This window comes from Polypterus senegalus, chromosome 6 (genome assembly GCF_016835505.1).
Source record: "Polypterus senegalus isolate Bchr_013 chromosome 6, ASM1683550v1, whole genome shotgun sequence".
NCBI lineage: Eukaryota > Metazoa > Chordata > Cladistia > Polypteriformes > Polypteridae > Polypterus > Polypterus senegalus.
This window is the reverse complement of record NC_053159.1, coordinates 189,591,958-189,615,019: the sequence shown is the minus strand read 5'-3', so window position 1 is coordinate 189,615,019 and position 23,062 is coordinate 189,591,958. Positions and strand designations below refer to the sequence as shown.

At 44.4% G+C, this 23,062-nt stretch overlaps 1 protein-coding gene across 1 annotated transcript in view; it reads left to right on the top strand.

The window, feature by feature from the left end:
- Positions 1-23,062, top strand: part of itga4 (integrin alpha 4) — a 191,297-nt gene that overhangs the window by 59,614 nt on the left and 108,621 nt on the right. The window contains exons 10-11 of the mRNA XM_039757752.1: positions 9,831-9,939; positions 21,433-21,527. Coding sequence (XP_039613686.1) covers positions 9,831-9,939; positions 21,433-21,527 — 204 coding nt within the window. The remainder of the gene's footprint in view (positions 1-9,830; positions 9,940-21,432; positions 21,528-23,062) is intronic.

Here is a 23,062-nt window from a genome sequence, read left to right as displayed (position 1 = left end):
TTTTTCACACTTTTACACACTGTATATGTGAGCTTGGCCATTCACGGTTTCATAGGAATTATAGCAGTTTGGAAAGAAAAATCTCCGGGAATCCCGGGCTCCTGATTACCTAGTCTCCCCACCTCCTCCAAACTTTGCCTCCCCACGTCAGGCTGGACCACACTTCACAAAGTCCCAGTCCTCTGATATACCTAGAGACAGAGCACGTCCAAAACAAAACAAGCCCCCCAGCAGCGGTGTATGTGAATTAAAATTGAGATATCTATTGCCAATACAGTCTAAATACTATAAACATAAACAAAAACAGAAAATCTTCAACAGTCTTGAAATGTTAAGATAGTAAACCCAGGGAATGGTGTTAAATAGTGGCCCTGGATAAGCATAGTAAACCCTAATACAATAATAACAACAACAATAAACCAAGGGTATGATGTTTAACAGTCTCCTTTAGAATACAGTAGAGTCTCGCTTATTTGACATAAACGGTGGGACGTTGGATAATACGGAATGTTGGATAAGTGAAGGTAGGATAAGCGAGACTCTACTGTAGTTTAAAAGAAAAAAAAAAAGGTTTACTAATTTAATTTCTTCCACACATACATACATAAACGTGTATAATTGTAAGATTTCCGCCTTTTACTTGATCAGATTACCAGTTGGTTTCCATCCACCAAATTGAAGGTCTGTTTAAACAGTCTGGAAGATACCAGAAACTGATGTCTTGACCTTTTGGGCCGGTTTTTACTTCACGCTCAGAATGCATACGTGCATGCATCATGGCTGCCATGTGTTCCCAGCGTTCATTTGATGAGTCCTCTGAGCACGTCCTCAGAAATTAAGGCAAGGCACAGTATCAGCAAAAAGTCACGGGGTGCAGTGTATTCGAAGTTGGAACGTGACGTCAGAGTCTCTGTTTACTATCAACATGGGACAGAAAGTCGCTTTGTGGATCCTACAGGATGGATGTGTTTGCTTCGATGTTCAATGTGGTGAAGCAAAATGGCGACATACAAATGCATTCATGGTGCTTTTATATTCAAGTGTCGCATATTCCCCATCGTAATGATATGATGCATTTTAAAGGTCTCACATACTATCTTCTGTGCCGTCTTTTTTATTTGCACCTTCACAACAGCATCAGAATGTACGGCGGCATATTTGAGTCACAGAGAAAAAAATTAAGGACACAGTGAAATTAAATATATAAATATTTAAATATTAAATATCGAAATGTCCACTTTAACCCCGTAGTTTACTTTATTGTTAAAGCAGACCGTTGTAAACGTCATCTTAAATCTGACCCAGTTATTAATCACTACGTGCTTCTGGGGCTGAACTGACAGCAGCGGCAGACAGCGATCGCCGCACAGAACACATTACATGTATGATATTCCAGCTCTCTGCATATGTAGAATCCTTAGATTTATACTTGATATCGCTTTCATGATGAAATGAATTAAAATATGTATGTTACATTTTATAGATAAGTCATTAACTTCATTTAAATAATGAATACTATTAGTAATTACACATGTTGTGGCGGCATGGTCTTCTTCGCAGTAGGGAGTCATGTCCTTGGTGGTCCCTGCCTGGAGTTTTCAGGTTTTCCTGCTGGGTTTCCACACGGTTCTCTGGTTTCCTTCTCAAGATATGCAGGTTTGGGGATTTGGCGACACTAAGATGACGCCACTGTGTGTGTGTGTGCTTGTGTTCAGCTTGCGATGAGCTGATGCCCCGTCCAGGGATTGTTTGTGCCTCGTGCCCAATGCTTGCTGGAATGGGCACATCCCCGGATTGATGGATGTAATCATTAAACTTCTGTCCTTCTCAGAGATATTGTGGCAATTTGTCCTTGGAATTTATTTGGATGTTTCAGGCAGCTCACAACACAGCGAAGCCGAACGTTGTTTTCTCACCATGATGATATCTCGCATTGCTACCTGGTGGAATCTTCCATATTTACGTAAAGTATGCGCACAAGTATGAACAGTACACCGCTTGTGTAGCAGTAGTGTCCGCTGGAGTACGCATCACGTCACTTAAAGTATAAACCTGGCTTTAGAAGCCTCTGATTGGCCAGTTTTCTTAACTGAGTTCATTGGCAGTGCACATATGGCTGCATTTTAGGGTCCACCTTTTGACCATTGAGAAAATCCAAGCAATTCAGCCAAGACCTTAGGAAAAAAAAAAAAGTCATGGACCTCCACAAGTCGAGTTCCTCCTCAGGAGCAATTTACAAACAACTGAAGGGACCCCGAGATTTTGGGTAAACTGTTCTATGCAAATACAAATATGAAGGGATCACACAGACATTGTGCCGTTTAAGAAGGAAGCACCAATGAACTCCCGGGGATGAATGAATTTTGTTGTGAAAAGTTCAACTGAACCCTAAGATGACAATAAAGGAACTAGAGAAGGAGTTGGAGGTAACAGGTTACCAGAGTATCTACATCCAATACTGTGAGAGGTCTTCATCACGATGGTCTTGACGGCTGTCGTTCAAGGAAGAAGCCCCCTGTTCCAGGACTGCCATAAAAAAGTCAGGTTGAAATTTGCAAGTGATCACCAGGATAAAGCCCCATTTTTTTGTAGGAAAATTCTATGGTCAAACGAAACAAAACCTGAACTGTTTGGCTATAATGATCATTGCTATATATGGAAGATAAAGGGTCAGGCTTTAAACCAAGCAACACTAAACCAACTGTGAAGCATAGAGGTGGCAACATCATACTAGGGGTTAAAGGTACTGGGGCACTTCACAAAATAATAAGAGATTTTTTATGAATATTATTCCATCTCTGGCAAATTTATATCTTTACTGTTAAGTTAGCATGGAATTGTATCCTTGTTGAAGCACTGTTACCTTGTTTGGAATTGCATGTTCACCTAAAGGGGAGCCCTGCATGTGGAGAAAACAGTAGTAAAGCCTTGGACCATTGGCAGGCACACCTTTGAAGCCGACGGACGGACGGGAGATAACGTCATTCGCTCCAAAAAATGCCTTCCACCGCACTGGCGACATTGTCAGACTCTACACCTCGGGCCCCCACTCCCGGACCGGGTTTTCTCATTGGCTTCCTTCATCTGATAAACAGTGTAAGCCGACATTAAACAAAACAAAGTTATTTCTTCTACATGATTTCTTACCTCCGTATCACTAGGGAGGGGTATCGCCTTTTTATATTATATCTATATAGAGTCAGGTTATATAACACGCCGCAATTACGAAAGAACGCCCCCCTGTTGGACACAACGCTGCAACTTTATTAATCCCAAAGAAATTACAGGGTTATAACAGCAGATGATAAAGACACAGATATACAGTGATCCCTCGCTATATCGCGATTCGACTTTCGCGGCTTCACTCCATCGCGGATTTTAAATGTAAGCATGTCTAAATATATATCACGGATTTTTCGCTGGTTCGCGGATTTCTGCGGACAATGGGTCTTTTAATCTATGTTACACTCCTCCTCAGTTTGTTTGCCCAGTTGATTTCATACAAGGGACACTATTGGCGGATGGCTGAGAAGCTACCCAATTAGAGCACGTATTACATATTAAATAAAACTCCTCAATGATATACAATATGCTTTCTGCGCAGTGCTTCGCACATTTCAAAGCTCTAACAGCCCATATTGATTTTTGATTGTTTGCTTTTCTCTGCCTCTGTCTCTGACATTCTCTGCTCATGACAAGGGGGTGTGAGCAGAGGGGCTGTTTGCTTAGAAGATTCGGAGGCTCCTCTAAAAAATGCTGAGAAGACTACCTTCACATTGATCCCTTCATTGCGGCGGCTTTATCGCGGTGCTTCGTTTACTTAAAAGCCCAACAGCCCGTATTGATTTTTGTTTACTTTTCTCTCTGACATTTTCCGCTCCTGATACGCGCACTCCTTTGAAGAGGAAGATATGTTTGCATTCTTTTGATTGTGAGAAAGAACTGTCATCTCTGTCTTGTCATGGAGCACAGTTGAAACGTTTGACTAAAGGGTGTTATTTCATGTCTAGAGGGCTCTAATAATGTTAAAAAACGTATTTAGAAAGTCGTAAACAGGTTTTCTATGCTCTAACTGCGAAAATATTTATAAATAAAGATTTATAAATAAAAAATCCTACTTCGTGGAAATTCATTTATCTGTCTGGAGCGGATTAACTGCGATAAACAAGGGTTTACTGTATAGCTGTGCGGAGAATATTTAAACAGTAAACAGTGTGGGAGAGTTTCTAAAGGCTTAAAATATATAAAAATAACAATACAAACATATGGTTTCTACTTCGCGGATTTTCACCTATCGCGGGGGGTTCTGGAACGCAACCCCCACGATCGAGGAGGGATTACTGTACATATAACAAGATAATAATCTTATGTATTAGTGGGCTCTGCCCCCTTCTCACTTCACTCGCTCACCCCCGGGTTTGGTTAACTGGAATACAATTTAAAGAGATTGTTATTTTCATGGGAATTGTTACCTACTCATTCAATTCTATGTTGCATTGCTTCTCCGTAATCATAAATATACACTTGACCGAATTGTGGTTTCTTTGAAATTAAACTTGTCGTAGCTTTCATTTTTGCGGGACCTCAGATTCTCATAGCGTATGGTCCATTATTGTGTAAATCTACGTTTTGAGCATTGAATGATGCAAACGCAAACAGATTATTGTAGACTCGGATATTTTGCCTGTATTGTTTGTGGATTTCACTTTCACCAAACAAGAAATCTTTTAATTTCCGTGGATACGCCTCTTCATTGGGAAGAAACACTACTTTTACCTGAAGGCAACACAAATTAGACGATCTACAAGTCTCTGACTTAAACTTTAAAGCCTCACAATATCTAAAAACGTCTGACATATCACTTATGTCCATATATTCAGTCTCTTTCTGCTGTTCCGTTATTTCACAGAGTAATAATTTCCGTTTCTTTGTGCTAATGCGATCTTTACTTTCTTTTTTTTGAGCCTTTCGAATTTTACTACTTTCATAATCTCTTACCTGCTCTGCATGTGTATCGCGCCAATGTTTTTGAACGTCTTTATGAAGTCTTTTATTTCTGACCCCGATTGTACCTGCAAGGTTGTCAATTCCGTTTGGTTCGGGCTGATTATTACTTTCCTTATTTTCAGAATTTGCACATAGCTGTAATTTCTTCTTCGCTTAGTCATTGACATGCCATCTAGAACGTATTACATTTTCAAGAGCTGGGAGCTCATGAAGTGTGTCTGACAAAAGCATTCCAACAACTGAGAGGTTAGATGTCCGTGATCTTGTTTTATATTGTTTGTAAGTTGGATGTGACGTGCAAGAGTGACTGTCTCATGGGTCGTGTTTCCAAAGGTTGTAAAGTCTAGTCTCGCGGAATATCAAAAGTGTCTTTATGAGAAGATCACATCTTGACCCAAGATTTTTTAATTACAATGGAGAGATGTTCGATAAACAGTTCTTAAGCCTCACAAACTGTGGTCTAAAAGTCAAGTAGTCTATTGTGGTACCATCAACCTGCATTGACCACAGCGTCTCCACAGCAGTCTTGGCTGTGTGGTGTTGAATGCACCAGATGACTCAAAAAACAAGATCTTCACCCTACAGCCCTATTTCTCCAGATAGGAGTAGGCTGTATTCTGCAAGACCCCTACATAGTACTGGTAGGAGAATTCCAGAAGGTCTAGTGTTGTTCTGACCAGAGGTGACAAGTAAGCCAATATTAGCCTTTCCGAGGTCTTCATACTGTGTGATGTTAGAGCCACCAGTTAGCAGACATTTAAGCTAAATTTGGTGGCACAGTCTTAGGGAATGGGAACCCATGAGATGTCTTCTATACATCTGGGACCCTTTGTCATATCAGACTCAGTTAAGCTGAAAAGAGACACATGTGCCCAGTGCACTCTTTCAGAACCTTAGGTTGGACACCATCAGGGTCCAGTAGCTATTTAATTGATTGAGTTTCTCTAGTTCTTTGTACAGCTGGCCCACTGTGAAGGTTAGTCCTGGGTAGCTGGGAGGTTGGCAAAACTTGTTGTAGCTGGTGCATAATGACAAAGACACTGGCAGTTGGCATACAAAAGTATGAGCAGTCATTGCCTCTCGTGGAAATAAAGGAGATACCTTAATGGACTTAACGTAACACTGGGAATGTAATGCTGACCACTATTGACACTGTGTGACCACGAGCGAGGCACTTTACCTGTTCTAATTAGTAAAAAAACAAAACAAAAAAAAAAAAGAAATGTAACCATTTGTACCTTTAATGTTGTAATTCACCTTGGATAAAATAATAAGAGATATGTGACACCGTGTGCGAGTTTGAAAGTCTTTAGTTAAGATGGATGGAAACCTCTGGCCACAACTGTACAGTAAAGGAACCAAAGCCCAGGATGAGGCCCAGTCAGGCCACAACACCTTTCACTTCCCTGCATTTCTAGAACGTTGTTGATGACCTCAGAGCAGACACACTTTATTGACTACCTGTTTGCACGGGAAGCTGTGAGGCACGCAAGGCTCCTTCTGTGTCTTCCTCCCTGCCACTTCCTCTCATTCTGTTGTCCCGCTGTTGCCTCAGAGACCCGCTGTTTAGGCCGCAGTGCTTCCTTTGCGTCTGTCTGGTGTTCTACTTTAAAAACCCAAAGCACAAAGGCAGATGCTGAGCACATGCCAGTCAAGGGTACGTGCCACCAGCTGTGAAAGCCGAGCAACATGCCAGTCCAGTGGCCCATTGAGGTCTGTTCACTTTCACCAGCCCAAACCCACCAAAAACCTCAACATGATATGAAACTGACATCATATTCATTTGTTAAGTATAATTAAAAAAATAAGGTTGTGACAAAAGGGGTGCAGATTAACCCAACTGAATGTATCACCACACTGTGCCAAACAGTGCCGACCCAATGGATCCTTGCTGTCTTCATCAGGCTTGCCCATGTTTTATGCTGGCTCTGTGAAGCAGGGATCTCAAACTCCCATCCTGGAGGGCTGCAGGTTTTCATTCTAACCCTTTTCTTAATTTGTGACCTATTTCTGCTGCTAATTAACTTCTTTTGAATTCATTTTAAGTGACTTGTTTTTTAAAGATTTGTTCCCCTGAATTTCTTCATCGTTCCTCTGAATTGATTCATTTCTTTCCTTAAACAGAAATGAAATGTGAAGTGAATGAGCCAACAGGAGACTAGCTAAGTCAAGGCCTCAAACTCCAACCAATTTCACTCCAACCAGTTGCTTAATCAGGCTCTTGAGTCTTTTCATTAATTAAACCCATTCTTTCGTTCCATGGCTCATTTCTGTTTTCATTGTGCAATAGCAGACATTTCTGAAATTGTTGATTTTCTCTTTTCTGACAGCTCTGTTCAAATGTTTTGGGAACCTGAGAAAATCAACATTCCTGAGACCTCCACCCTTTTTATTTTCAGATATTGTATGATATTCACAGTTGGCTTGTCATGTTTTGGTTCATTTTGTTGGGCTGCTAACTAAGGAAAAAGAAACAATTGAGGGGTCTGAGTCTTTAAGAGCAGGTCTATTAAAATGAATTCAAAAGAAGTTAAGGAGCAGCAGAAACAGGTCACTAATTAAGAAAAGGGTTAGAATGAAAACCTGCAGCAGCCACTGCGGCCCTCCAGGACTGGAGTTTGAGATGCCTGCTCTAAAGCTTCTCATGTGAATGGTGGAATGCCAGCGCACTAGGGAAGCGGCTATGAGGAATGATGTGGTGCCAAGTGCGGTGCTCCATTCTCACCGACAGCTTTCCAAAGCCCAAACTGCTGACAGATCAGTAAGGGTCTGAATACTTAGGACCATGTGATATTTCAGTTTTTCTTTTTTAATAAATCTGCAACAATTTCAAAAATTCTTTTTTTTTGTCTGTCAATATGGAGTGCTGTGTGTACATTAATGAGGAAAAAATTAATTTAAATGATTTTAGCAAATGGCTGCAATATAACAAAGAGTGAAAAATTGAAGGGGGTCTGAATACTTTCCGTACCCACTGTGTATATATATATATATATATATATATATATATAATATAAAATCCAATTTATCTGTATGTCTATCCACTTTTCACGAGAGAACTACTTACTTTTTCTATAATTTACTTGAACATTCCGGTTGATTTCTCTCTTTGCGCTAAGTATCATAGTTCGCTTGTGGCAACGATTTTATTTGTGTGAATCCGAGAGAAACGCAGCGGGCCGAGGGAAGTCCTCACTTACACGCCAGCCTCGGGGTGTATCTTACCTCCGCTTAGCTAGTGAACGAGAGAACTACTTAACGGATTTAGATCGTTTTTTTTCTAGAATTTCCTTGAACATTCCGGTTGATTTTGTGACTTCTCTCATTGCACTAAGTGTCATAATTTGCTTATGGTACCGATTTATCTGCATGGATCTGAGAGAGAGGCTGCGGGCCAAGAAGAAGGGAGGCGTGACCTCAGGAGTGGGTAGTTGGGTGGTTCACTCACTCACTCACGTGCCAGCCTCCATTCGATTCGCTCTACCTCTTGCCACGTGTTGGAGCGCACCTCGCCTCCGCTTAGCTAGCGATACCTATTTGTTCAGCAGACTTTATCAGCTTGAGATTGTTAAAGAGTAACGTTTGACATTTTTGAGAGAAAGATCAGAGCTATGTGTGTTTTAGAGGGTAGCTGCTCATTGGCAGAGATATCATGGCCACATGCTCTTCTGCAAGGGACACTGTCCCATCAGAGCTGAACATGATCAGATACATTGGAGACATTTGATGTTGGAGTGTACCTGCCTTCCACTTGGATGGAGATATCTTGACAACTTTTATATATTTATATATAAATATAAAATCCAATGTATGTCTGTATGTATGTCCGCTTTTCATGAGAGAACTATTTAACGGATTTAGATTGGGTTTTTTCCTAGAATTTGCTTGAACATTCCGGTTGATTTGAAGTGTCATAGTTTACTTGCGGCACCGATTTATTTGCACAGATTCGAGAGAGATGCTGTGGGCCGAGGGGAGGGACGTGGGGCTGTCCTTACTCACTTACTAGCTTCCGTTCGAGTCGCTCTTCCTCTTGCTACGTGTTGGAGCGCATCTCGCCTCCGCTTAGCTAGTCATACCTGTTTGTTCAGCAGACATTATCATCTACAGATTGTTAAGAAGTAACATTTGACATTTTTGCGAGAGAGATCAAAGCTCCATGTGGTTTTGAGGGTTTAGAGAGCTGTTCATTGGCAGAGCTATCACGGCCACGTGCTTTTCTTCCCATGCGGGGGACACTCTCCCGTCTGAGCTGAACACGATCAGATACAGTGCCAATGTGGAGCGTACCTACCTTCTGCTTGACCAGAATTACATTTGTTGTTTGTTTTTTTTTTTAATTGATTTTTAAAGTTTGTCCTGTTTCTTCACTACGTGGGCGGAGCTAGTAAAGCATAAAATAACCTAATTTCCATTCATGACACATAACGCAATCAGGTCGGTCAACGGTGTAAAAAAGAGGATGGATGTCGTTTTCTTCACCACACATGAAGAACTAAACATATTTATAAAACACATGAAAACGATCACCGGCTTAATGCGTGGTTTTGGATTCACAGCGGCCGATGTTGACGCTTAAGTCTTTCTTTTTTGCAATTTCACAACGTCAAAGCATTTTTGACAAAGTAGAACTCCAGAAGCGGACTTGCCGCGTGTAAACACACGTATTTTTAAGAAACCAGATTTCTGCCTTAACCGGTTCACTCACTTTTTCCCGGTTTTGTATGTGCATGTAAATGCATGGCGTGCCATGCTTTCGAAAGTAGAAATAGTGTCTGGCTCCACAATCTTAGTTTTCATCTTCCTTTAACCTTTGGTTTCAGGCTAAAATGGAGGAGTTGGAATTCACCCTCATGGGAAGCAATTCTTATTCAGCGAGGTTTGGGGAAACGATCACAGATCTGGGGGATATCGATAACGACGGATTTACAGGTAAGCGATAAATTGCTTTGTCTGGCTGGTTGAGGGGGCATCTGTATGGTTGCTTTTTGCAGAACATGTGTCGTTTTACTAACCCATGAAGTGGTGATACATTAGTAGGCTTAAAGGATAAGTCTGGCATTTTTCAAGCTACAGTTATTTCTTCACAATCACAGACGTGGACAAGGTTATGAACACCGCTCCTAGGAAAAAACTTGAAACTGACAAATTTCATTGCCACCCATCATTGTTTATTCCGGATTTAAGAAAAATCAGACTTTGCTTTTGAGTTTTAAATTCAAAAGAATATTTCAAATAATAATACAAATGAAAATCACATGAACAAAAAAATGACGGGACCCTTCACCTAATATTTGGTTGCACAATCTTAAGAGTTTGCAATTACTGCACACAAGCAATTTCTGGAGCTGTCCATGACACTTCTGTCACCTGTCCACAGGTCATTTGGCCCACTCGTCCTGAGCAAAATGCTCTAGCTGGGTCAGGTTTGAAGGGGTCTTCTCCAGGCAGCATGTTTCAGTCCTTTCCATAAATGTTTGATGGAATTCAAATCAGAAGGCCACTTCCGTTTTGTTCTTCACTGTTCTTGGGTGCTTTTACCTGTGTACTTTGGCTCCTTATCCTGTTGGAGGATCCATGACCTGCTGTCGGAGTTTTCCGACACTGAGCGGGACGTTTTGCTCCAGAATTCCTTGATAGTCTTGAGATTTCATTGTTCTTTGCACAGACTCAAGGCACCCCATGCTAGACACAGCAAAGCAGCCCTAAAACATAAGCAAACCTCCTCCATGTTTCATAGTAACTAAGGTGGTCTTTTCTTTGAAAGCTTCTTGTTTTTTGTCTGATGTGACTTGCAAAAATGCTACAATTTTATCTCACCTGTCATTCTCCCAGAAGAACTGTGGCTTGTCAATATTCATTTTATCAAATTCCAGTCTGGCTTTTTTTACAGTGGAATCCTCCTGGGTTGTCTTTCTTTGAGCCCACTGTCACTCAAAAAGTGACGGATGGTGTGATCAGACACTGATGGACCTTGACCTCGGAGTTCTGCTTGTGTCTCTTTGGAAGTTACCCTTGGCTTTTCGTCTACCATTCCAAGTGTCCTTCTGTCTTTTCTGCGGTTGATTTTCCTGTTGTGGCTGCATCCGAGGACGTTGGCTACAGTCCTATGGACCTTCAACTTCTTGTTAATATTTGTAATTGTTGACAGAGGGACTTCAAGCTACTTGGAGATGGTCTTCTAGACTTTGCCTTTAACATGCTTGTCTTCTTCTTCTTCTTCTTCTTTTGTTGGCTGCTCCCATTAGGGTCGTCACAGCAGATCATCTTCTTCCATCTCTTCCTGTCCTCGTCATCTTGCTCTGTCACACCCATCACCTGCATGTCCTCTCTCACCACATCCATAAACCTTCCCTTAGGTTTTCCTCTCCTCTTCTTGCCTGGAAGCTCTATCCTTAACATCCTTCTCCCAATATAACCAGCATCTCTCCTTTGCACATGCCCAAACCAACACAATCTTGCCTCTCTGACTTTGTGCCCAAATCATCCAACCTGAGTGGACCCTCTAATGTCCTCATTTCTAATCCTGTCCATCCTCGTCACACCCAATGCAAATCTTAACATCTCCGTTTCCTGCTTTCTGGTCAGTGCCACCGTCTCCAGCCCATTTAACATAGCTGGTCTCACTACCGTCCTGTAGACCAGTGTTTCCCAACCACGGTCCTGGGGACCCCCTGTGGCTGCAGGTTTTTGTTCCAACCAGATTCCTAATCAGTGACAACACCTGATAACGTTGATCTCATTTAATTAGCTGTTTTTTCCCCTCTTCTCTTATTCTACATTCAGAGCCGTACAGCAGTATGATTTTTACATTTATGAGACATTTCTGCTTTTGCTATCGATTTAAATGCTTAACTATCTTTTGTTAATTTCATTATATTTTGCCCTTTCTCTGTGCAGTTTTTCCCCTTCATTGTATCTTATTAATGACAATTAAAAATGAGTAGAGCAGACAAGCTGGCAAACACTGAATAATCAAAGGCTGCAACTACTTTAGCATCAGACCCACTAATTAGTAAATAATGGATTAATTAAACAATTAGAACACCTGGAAAAGTAGAATGAAAATCAGGATGAAAATATTGTTAAAAAGAAAAAAATGCATTATGCCCATATAACTGCCTGGTACATTTACATATATATATGTATATATATATATATATATATATATATATATATATATATATATATATATATATATTGTAGCGACCGTGGAGGAGTCTTTAAAGATTTCGAGCGAACTCTGCCGTGCACCTCTCCTGCTGTCGGCTAGTGGATTGCCAGCGCATGCACGCAACTGCACCCAGCTCTTTAAGAAAGAGAACACTCGTGCCCCATACACCGCACGACTCGAGTGTCTCGGTAGTTTGCTTAGATAAATCTTAGCAATAAAACAGCTCTGTCCTGTTGTATCTTTTATTACAGAAGATAGTCAGAAACAAAAGCTCAACATTATTGCTCGCCATTGCCAAGGTCACGCACGAAGACACATTTCAATAAATTGGTACTTTTACAAAATAAATAACCCCGGACGGCGATGACCCAAACCCACCCAACCAATTAAATACAAACACACCATTATTTACAACACAAATGACAATACGTAAATTCGACATACAATAAGCTTTTTATAAATTACCCATAAATTCCCCACAAACTATTTACATAAATTACCCATGAGGCGCCACTCCAGCGCTTGCTGCCGGGTTGTTACACAGCCCCTCCTAAGAGGGTTAGTGTCCCCACAACCCTACTCATCACAGATAAAATCACGTAAATGTCCTGGCCGCCGACGGATACGCTTTGTCCTGCCGGAGGTGCCATCACTGTGTCGGGCTCAGTCCTGTCAATGTCTGACTCGGTGCCGGGGGTGGAGGTTGGAGAACCGCTTGTATTTTCGAGTTGTTGTTGTTTTGGGGCCAGTGGGTGGTATGGTGCTAAACGGTCCTTGTGCAGCACCACCCGCCTGCCTCGCCCAGGCATTCGACTCGGAAAACTACCTCCGATATTTTGTCCAATATTTCTCCCGGTCCTTGCCAATGGTGGGCTAGTTTTGGGGACAATCCCGCTTCCGCTGCGGGCAAAATACCCACACTTTGTCCCCTGGCTTCAGCGCCGGGCCATGAGCCCGTGAGTCATAAGCCCGCTTTTGGCGCTCCAGCTCCCTCCAGGGCCTCCCTGGCCAGTCGATGAACGGTGTCCAGCCGCTCTTTTAGCCGCCTAAAATAATCCATTTCGGGCCCACCAATAATCTCAGGCTCAGGGGTGAGCCAAACACTAATTCCACCGCGCAAGTTCCCTTCCAAACATCAGCCCGCTGGCGTGCATTGGCTCGACTCCTGCACTGCTGTCCGATATGCCCATAGGACCAAAGGCAAATGTTGGTCCCAGTCCCGCTGGTGTTGACTGGTCAGAATTGCCAGTTGAGTGGCCAGGGTGCGATTAAATCGCCCGACCAATCCATCACTTTGTGGGTGAAGGGGTGGTCCGGTCTTTTCACCCCAGTCGCTTACACACCTCCCTGAACAAACGGCTCTCGAAGTTCCGCCCCTGATCGCTGTGGAACTCCAAATCGAGTGAACATTTCATCCACGAGTTTTTGGGCAGCTGTGGGGGCACTCTGATCCGGAACTGCATACGCCTCTGGCCATTTGGTAAAGTAGTCCATTGCTACCAAAACGTAGCGATTTCCGCTTCCGTTACAGGAAAAGGACCCAGTATGTCCACTCCAATTCTCTCCATGGGTGCCCGACCAGGTATTGTTGCAATGGCGCGTGAGAACGCTGACCAGGTCCTTTTGTGCAGTGCAGACGTCACAGCAGTGGACGTGTAGCTCTGCGCCTTGCCGACACCCGGCCAATAAAACCGCTGCCGTAGTCGACGACTGTCTTAGCGTTCCCGTAGTGTCCGGATCCAGCCGCCCGTGGACCCATCGGAGGACCTCGGCGCAAAGCCTGGGGAACCAGTAGTTGTAGCGGTCAATTCCTCCCCGGTGCTTGCCACCGCCTGTAGATTACGCCATCGTGCAACTCCAAGTTGCCCAACTGAGAGTGGAGTATTTTGAGTTCAGGCCCCTGTGACGACACGGTTTGCCAGTCGGGACGTTCTTGTGTCTCCAACCAGCCCTTTACCTTTTCTAGTGCTTGATCGTTAGCCTGTAACTGCCTCAATTGGTCAATAGTGTACGGCTCCCCTACTCCAACAGTGTCATCTATCCTTGCGGATGCTGACGATGGCCCCAGCCCCCTTTCTTCCTGTCGGCGGCAATATCGACATTCATTGCTGAGGCATGGACGCCTGGAGAGGGCATCAGCGTTGGCATGCTGCCGTCCCGGTCGGTGCTGTATCTCAAAGTCATATTCTTGTAGAATCTCCATCCACCTTGCCACCTGGCCCTCTGGTTGCCGGAAATTCAACATCCAGGTGAGGCTAGCATGGTCAGTCCGCAGTGTGAACCTAGTGCCCAATAGGTAGGGCCGAAAGTGCCGCATCGCTAGGATCACTGCCAACAGTTCCCGCCGAGTGACACAGTAATTCCTCTCCGGTCGACTGAGGCTGCAGCTGTAATAAGCTATCACTCTTTCTCCCGCCTCCCCCTTCTGTGAGAGCACGGCCCCAATCCCCACCTTGCTAGCGCCAGTGTCCACCACAAAAGGTTGGTTGGGGTCAGGGTACGCCAGGACAGGCGCGCTGACGAGGGCAGCCTTTAACTGTTGGAAGGCGGCTGTGCAGTCCTCCGTCCACCCAAACTGTTGGCCCTTACTCGTTAGTCGGTGCAAAGGGCTGGCAATGGTGCAAAGTTTTTACTAATCTTCGTAGTAGGAGGCTAAACCCAAAAGCTCCGCAGTTCAGTGATATTGGCTGGTGGGGCCAGTTGCTCACGGCAGTCACCTTCGCTGGGTCTGTAGCCACCCCACTCGCTGGTTACGTGCCCTAGAAACTGGGTCTGTCGGGCGAGAAGATTGCATTTCTCAGGGTTTAACCGCAACCCGGCGCTACGAATGGCGGTCAGGACCTCCCTTAAATTGTGCACCGCCTGGTCAAAGTCTCTGGCATGAATCAGCAGGTCATCTAAATAGACCACACAACGGGTTCGGGAATGTCTTTAGGACCCGCTCCATTAGTCTTTCAAAGTGGCGGCGCATTACAAAGTCCAAACGGCATTACCTTAAACTGCCACAGCCCTTGTCCGATGGTGAATGCAGTTTTGGGTCGGTCCTCTGCTGCCAGTTCTACCTGCCAATATCCACTGCGCAAGTCCAAAGTGCTGAACCAACGGGATCCAGCCACATAGTCCAATGCATCATCGATGCGAGGCAATGGGTAAGAGTCTTTTCGAGTGACTGCATTTAATTTACGAAAGTCCACACAAGGCGCCAACCCCGCTTTCTTCCGCACCATGACCATGGGTGCGCCCAGGACTGTCCGAAGGCTCAATGATGTCGTTGGTTACCATCTCGCGAATCAATTCTTCGCAGCTTGGCGTTTTGCAAGAGGCAATCGTGGGGGCGCAACGAATGGGGCGGCGTGGCCAGTGTCAATGTGGTGTTTGACTAACGAGGTTCTGGTGCAGTCCTCTTCTCGAGCGCAAAATGTCCACAAAGTCGTTCAATACTTTCTGGAGTTGCTCCTGCTGTGGCGTGCTCAGCTGTTCACCACTTCGATGGCCCAATTCCTCCACAGCAGCAACCGCCTCAGTGGATGGGTGGTCGTGTGAGGAAAACCGTTGGGGAGCACTGGTCTGAGCTGCAATACTCTCCTGGGGGTCCTCTTCAGTCCCTGCATCTTCCGAACAACGGTCGGGAGCCGGTGAGCCGTGGTGTCCAGGCAAATCCAAGCTAACAGCCCTTCCAGGATGATTCCAGCCCGATTGGAGCGACACAGTCTCATTACCTACGCAGAGGATGGCCCTGGACACATCAACACATGCTCCCCAGTGGGCCAGCAAGTCTAACCCAATTATGCATTTGTCTTTAATGTCCATGAGCCAGAATTCGTGGCTGGTCTGGCTCGTCCCTACTACTACAGTCAATAGTTTCTTTCCGGCATTTTTGTCCGCTCACCCGTAACGTCGCAGTTCGATGTTAGAAGGAGTCCAGTCTTTGGAAGAGGACCAGCTGTTTCGGCAACACTCCTCTCTGTAATAGACAAATAGTGGACCCCGTGTCCACTAAGGCACTGCATGGCCGTCCGTCTATAATGCAGTCTAGGTACAGTCCACCTGAAAACCCACAGCCCCACTTTAGGGCAGTCATTGCGGAGGGATGCTGAAAATGGAGCGAGGGTCCCTCACGGCCTCACCCGAGTCGCTTTCCGAAGGTGATGTTGACGAGGCAGGGGACTTGGAGCAGGGCAGTCCCTGGCAAAATGCCCTGGTTCTCCGCATCGGAAACAGCGGTCCGATCTTTGTCTCTGTCGGGGGATTGATGATGGCTGGGCGCGACTGACCTCCACACCCTCAGGCTGGTCCCTTTCTACCACTCGCTCAACTGCTCGTTAGCGGCTTGGGCGTGATGATTGACGTGCGGAGACCCAAGCTGTAGTACCTCTTCAGCCCGTTCAGCCTCCCGTAGTGCCTCACTCAAATGTCTGGGCGACAACAGACAGACATGCTGACGGAGACGCTCTGGTGTAAGGCCCCGCAGGAAAGCATGAAGACTGAGTTCTTCCGACGAGTGAGAGCATCGGTGAGGGCCTGAAGATCACGACACTCCTCAGGCGGCAGGTCGATGAGTACCTGAAGTGCGGGACCCTCCAAGGCAAGGGCCAAGTGTGTTGCAGCTTCCTCGCAGCTCCAACCATTGTGAAGAGCAGCCAGATCCACTTGTGCAAGGTATGGCTCCAGGGGCGTCAACCCGCTGTATCGTGGCAGCTTAGCGGGTGACCGTGGGGAGGACCGCCGACTGGTGATTTGGGGTGTCGTTGCGGCAGCTACAGGTTCATTCCGGCCGTGCCTAGAAGATCGCAACACTGTCCGGGGAATACTGGCACCCTCAGGCCAGTTTGTCCTTTTTCTCCGTGCAGTTCCGCTGATCAGGCGCTCCAACATAACGCTATTTTCCGAGATGGCACGCTCTATTTCTTCAAGACTCTGTTCCATGACGGCGTCTTCTAAACAGCCTGGTCTCCCACTTCTGACACCAATGTAGCGACCCGTGGAGGAGTCTTTAAAGATTTCGAGCCGAACTCTGCCGTGCACCTCTCCGCTGTCGGCTAGTGGATTGCCAGCGTTATGCACGCAACTGCACCCAGCTCTTTAAGAAAAAGAACACTCGTGCCCCATACACCGCACGACTCCGAGTGTCTCGGTAGTTTGCTTAGATTAAATCTTAGCAATAAAACAGCTCTGTCCAGTTGTATCTTTTTATTACAGAAGATAGTCAGAAACAAAAGCTCAACATTATTGCTCGGCCATTGCCAAGGTCACGCACGAAGACACATTTCAATAAATTGGTACTTTTTGCAAATAAATAACCCCCGGACGGCGATGACCCAAACCCACCCAACCAATTAAATACAGACACACCATTATTTACAACACAATTGACAATACGTAAATTTCAACATACAATAAGCTTTTTATAAATTACCCATAAATTCCCCACAAACTATTTACATAAATTACCCATGAGGCGTCACTCCGCCAGCGCTTGCTGCCGGGTTGTTACAATATATATATATATATATATATATGTGTGTGTGTATATATATTACCAAACTTAATTTTCTAAGTTCTATATTGTTCCCAAAACACAGAACCTGGGAAATAACACATCACTTAATTAGCTCAGGATGCCAATTAAAAACTAGATGGAACAAAACCTGCAGCCATAGTGTGCCCCCAGGACCGAGGTTGGGAAACACTGCTGTAGACATTCCCTTTCCCTTTCACTCTTGTGGATATCCATCTGTCACCAATCACTCCTGACACTCTTCTCCACCCTTTCCATCCTGCCCACACTCTCTTCTTCACTTCTCTTCCACACATACCATTACTCTGTACTGTTGATCCCAAATATTTAAACTCCTCCACCTTTGCTAACTCTACTCCCTTCATCCTCACCATTCCTCTGACCTTCCTCTCATTCACACACATGTATTCTGTTTTGTTCCTACTGACCTTCACTCCTTTCCTCTCTAGAGCAGATCTCCACCTCTCCAGGGTCTCCTCGACCTGCTCCCTACTACTGCTGCAGATCACAGATCAGAGATAATGTCCTCAGCAAACATCACAGTCCATGGGGACTCCTGTCTAATCTCATCTTTCAGCCTGTGCATCACCATTGCAAATAAGAAAGGACTCAGAGTAAATCCCTGATGTGATCCCACCTCCGTCACTCCTATTGCAGACCTCACCACGGTCACACTTCACTTGTACATATCCTGTACCACTCTTACGTACTTCTCTGACACTCCCGACTTCCTCATACAATACCACAGCTCCTCTCGAGGCACCCTGTCAAATGCTTTCTCAAGGTCCACAAAAACGCAATGCAACTCCTTCTGGCCTTCTCTCTACTTCTCCATTAACACCCTCAGAGCAAACATCACATCTTTGTTGCTTGTTCTTGTCATGAAACCTTTAACATGCTTGTCTATCATTTATTTTCTGATTTCCTCAGACGACTCTCTCCTTTGCTTTCTCTGCTGCGTGATTATTGTGGGGACACACGATTACAGCAAACAGCAAAGTGACGCCTTTTCTCCATTTAAATTGGCCGAATGACAGATGACACGATTGGAAACGTGTGTGATACAAATTCAAGAAAGCGAGTGTATTGAAAAATCACTCACATCCAGTTATTTAGGATCTTTTTTAGGGGTACCAACAAATGTGTGCAGGTTATTTGTAGAATAAGCATCATTTGATCTCTTGTCACACTTGCTTTGCTTTGCTCGATGACAGATGACATCTCAAAGGAATGCAGGTACACAGGGGACAATTGCGTTTCATATGGTATACAGCAGCTTTTCAATGAGCTGCAAGGGTACCCATAAATTTGTCCACATCTGTGTATTAATTTGCCACTTGAAATTGTGTTCTTAAGGCATACATCCATCCATCCATTATCCAACCCTTTATATTCTAACTACAGGGTCACGAGGGTCTGCTGACGCCAGTCCCAGCCAACACAGGGTGCAAGGCAGGAAACAAACCCTGGGCAGGGCGCCAGCCCACCGCAGGTTCTTAAGGCATTTTTTAAATACATTTTACAAATACCTCATTTGTTGTTGCAGCTTACAAAAAGGCTTAAGGGTGCACGGGTCCAAAGGTGAATAAAAAAGACTTACAACTTACCAAACATGCCCACTTTAAAGTAGCAATGTTTTCAATTTAAGAAAGCGTGCCTTCCATGTTTATGAGGCATCCTTGTGAAAATGAAAGGACACTGGAAATGATCATTTCATCTTAGAACTATTTTCCTTGAGGTCAGAATACATTTCCTGTTCACTGGTCTGCTCACAGGCATCATCATGGGAGGAGTTTACACATAATTAACTAGGGAAGCTAATAAGCATGAAACCAAGCGTGTGTCAGAAACTGCTTAGAGCAATTTTGTCTTTCAAGAAGATGGTTTGAGAAAGCACAGGTTGTGAACATCTTCTTCGTCTTTCGGCTACTCCTGTTAGGGGTTGCCACAGCGGATCATCTTCTTCCATATCTTCCAGAGCCGATCCCTGATGTAATCCCACCTCCGTCACTCCTACCACAGACCTCACCACTGTCACACTTCCCTCGTACATATCCTGTACAACTCTTACATACTTCTATACCACTCCCGACTTCCTCATACAATACCACAGCTCCTCTCGAAGGCACCCTGTCATATGCTATCTCCAGGTCCACAACGGCACAATGCAACTCCTTCTAGCCTTCTCTATACTTCTCCATCAACATCCTCATGATGTGGTTCATCAGTTCTATCCCCCTTTAGTTACTACAGCTCTACACATCCCCCTTATTCTTAAAATTGGCAACAGTACACTTCTTCTCCACTCCTCAGGCATCCTCTCACTTTCCAAGATTCCATTAAAAATTCAGAATGTGAACATTGATTTAGAAAATGAAGTGTTTACAGTTTGCATCGTTTACCTTCACCGATACCTTAAAGTTATTGGCTTTTAGTGTTTAGGCTGGATGTGAGCACCCAAATGGAAGACCTACTGAAAGTAGAACTATGAGTTTGTATCACTGATTTCTCCAAGGATGAGTACTTGCAGCCGATGTTCCTGATCACTTCATTATTGAAGCCAATGGCAGTTCTAGACGTGTTTCAGGGGTGTCGTTTCACTGCAACTGCAACTGTAGTGGGCTCAAATGTACTGTAGATCCGTAGAATAATAACATTTCAAATGTCATTCACTATCAGTCTGAATGCTGCAGAGACGAGTAGAGTAGAACAATCAAAAGTGGTGTTGCTTTACAGATGTTGTGTCATGGGTTTGAGTCCATTTCATCTTAGAACTATTCTTTGATGTCAAGGTCCCCTTTATCTCAGATGATTTTCCATTGGCATGACAACAGCTTGACAAGTAAGAACAGTGGCACCGAGTGGCACAGCAGGACACCAAGAAGAGACACTGAATTGAGGAGCTGCAGTGATGGCTCAAATGACTGATAAACAGCTCAGCCAATTAGCATCTCTAATCGCCTAAAGTTAGTGTCACTAAAGCAGCAGATCAGTCCACAGGCCACCTGAAGGCCACCTAACATTCTTGATTTGTCTGTCTGTACATTACATAGTGCCCTATCTATCTATCTATCTATCTATCTATCTATCTATCTATCTATCTATCTATCTATCTATCTATCTATCTATCTATCTATCTATCTATCTATCTATCTATCTATCTATCTATCTATCATGCCTTTCACATCTATCTGTCTGTCTGTCATTGTACCTTTGTGTTCGTCGCCTTTCATATCTTTCTTATGTTCCTATCTTTTGGTATCTTTTCTCTCTCTTTATGTGTTCTCTTGCAGTTTTAGAGAGAAATTCCCTTTTTATGAGACAGCAGGTCAGTCACTTGAGAAGGTGCCAGGTGCTGGTGCAGATCTCTGGCTTGTCCATTGGTAGCACAATAGCCATCTTGCAAAATGATTGCAAAGACGCACGGGCAAACAGCACAGGGGGTTTTTGGGTAGCCCACACTTTCTTTTGTGCTCTTTGGGTTAAAAAAACAAAACAACAAGAGCAGAGTCCAAAGCAGACGTGTGCCTCTCTGTGCCTCACACTCACTAAAGCCTTGTGAGCGCCAGTCCTGCTTCCCCCACTCGAGTGCCTGTGGCGGTGGCAGTGCTCCTAATGAGGCTCGTTTTATAAATGGTACTTTAAAGGGCAATCTCATGTAAGCATTTTTTTCCAAAGCGCAGCAGTTAACTCGCGCCATGTGCTGATGTTTTCAAATCCAAATGTCTTGCAGATCTTGCTGTCGGCGCACCACAGGAGGACGATCTGACAGGCGCTGTTTACATCTACAATGGCCGGAAGAAGGGGATCTCACGCTCCTTCTCTCAAGTAGGTACAGGTCGGCAGGCAGGCAGCAATCCGAGGGTCGGGTTACAACATTAAAGTCCATGCTTGAGAAGCAGAAGGATGCCATCAGGGATTAACACTAGAATTACCAGAGCCTACGAAAAAACTCGTAATTCCGTCCCACCTTAAACTGCTTCTTAAATCCCTTCACACCTCTCCGCCAGCGCCCTTTGTCTTCTAAATGTGCTGATAAAGAGAAGCCGGCTATTCCATCCCCCCACCAATTTAGAACGTGCACGAACTTCTCTCAGCTCAGGCCTTGATTGAGTATCTGGGAGTGAAGTGGAGTTTTAGAGCGGAAATAATAGATCGTTGTTTGGAACACACGCATTTCATGTCTGTTCCGTTTCTACAGTAATCTGTGTCAACACATTGTTAAAACAGAAACTTTTTTATATTCTAGTAGTAGATGACAAAATGTAGGCATAAACTATATAATGTATGAAGCCTGAAGTCCAAATAGCAAAGAAACATTTTCACAAGAATAACACAGTTGCACTTTTATTCAAACATATAACTGCAGAAACAAAAAGCCGCCTTAACATGCGTCATTGACACCAGTTTACTGTAACTGACTCTGTGGCTCAATAGACTCAGCCCCCGCTTGAGAATCAAGGGGTCGCGGGTTCGATCCTGCGCCCCTCCGTTTTGAGAAATAAACTGCTCTTGTCTTACTGTTTTAGAATAAAAGCATACTTTTGATTTCAGTCTGTAACAGCCGGTGCAGTTTATGATCCTTGTAAAGGTTAGCTTTTTTTTTATTCACTTTTCACTCTCTCAGTCGCGTTCAGAATCAATCCATACAACCCCATCTGACACGGCTGTTTTCACTAAAGACGCGCTATAGCTCTGCAGTGTACCACGATGCATACTAACGCACAATCACCCCCCCCCCCCCGGTTCTGACACACAAACGCTGGCGAAGCTGCCTTCTTCGTATCTCACCGTCACTTGCTTTTCGTTTTATTGAGTGTTCCTGCCAGTCCCGCATGTTGCTGTATGCTTTTTCTTTTGTACTACAGGACATGCAGAGGAAAGAATGGTAAAGACCTGTAACTTCGGCGCTATATGCAATCATCAGACACTCCCCATCTGCCCATGTCGTTCAAGCACAGGAACATATATTGGTGTAAAAGTATAACAAAAGTGCACTTTTTCCATCGCCTTTTCCTGTAAGAAGCAGTGTACACACTTCTCTATCCAGCATACAGCAACATGCGGGACTGGCAGGAACACTCAATAAAACTGAATAAAAAGAAAATCAAGTGACGGTGAGATACGAAGAAGGCAGCTTCGCCAGCGGCCTGTGTGTCAGAACCAGGTGGGGGGGCGTTAGTATGCATCGTGGTACAACGCAGAGCTACAGTATAGCGCGTCTGTATTCTGTTTCTTTTGTACTCGAGGGCACGCAGAGGAGAGAATAGTAAAGAGCAGTAAGTTCGGCGCTATATGCAATCATCAGACACTCCCCATCTGCCCGTGTCGTTCAAGCACAGGAACATATATTAGTGTAAAAG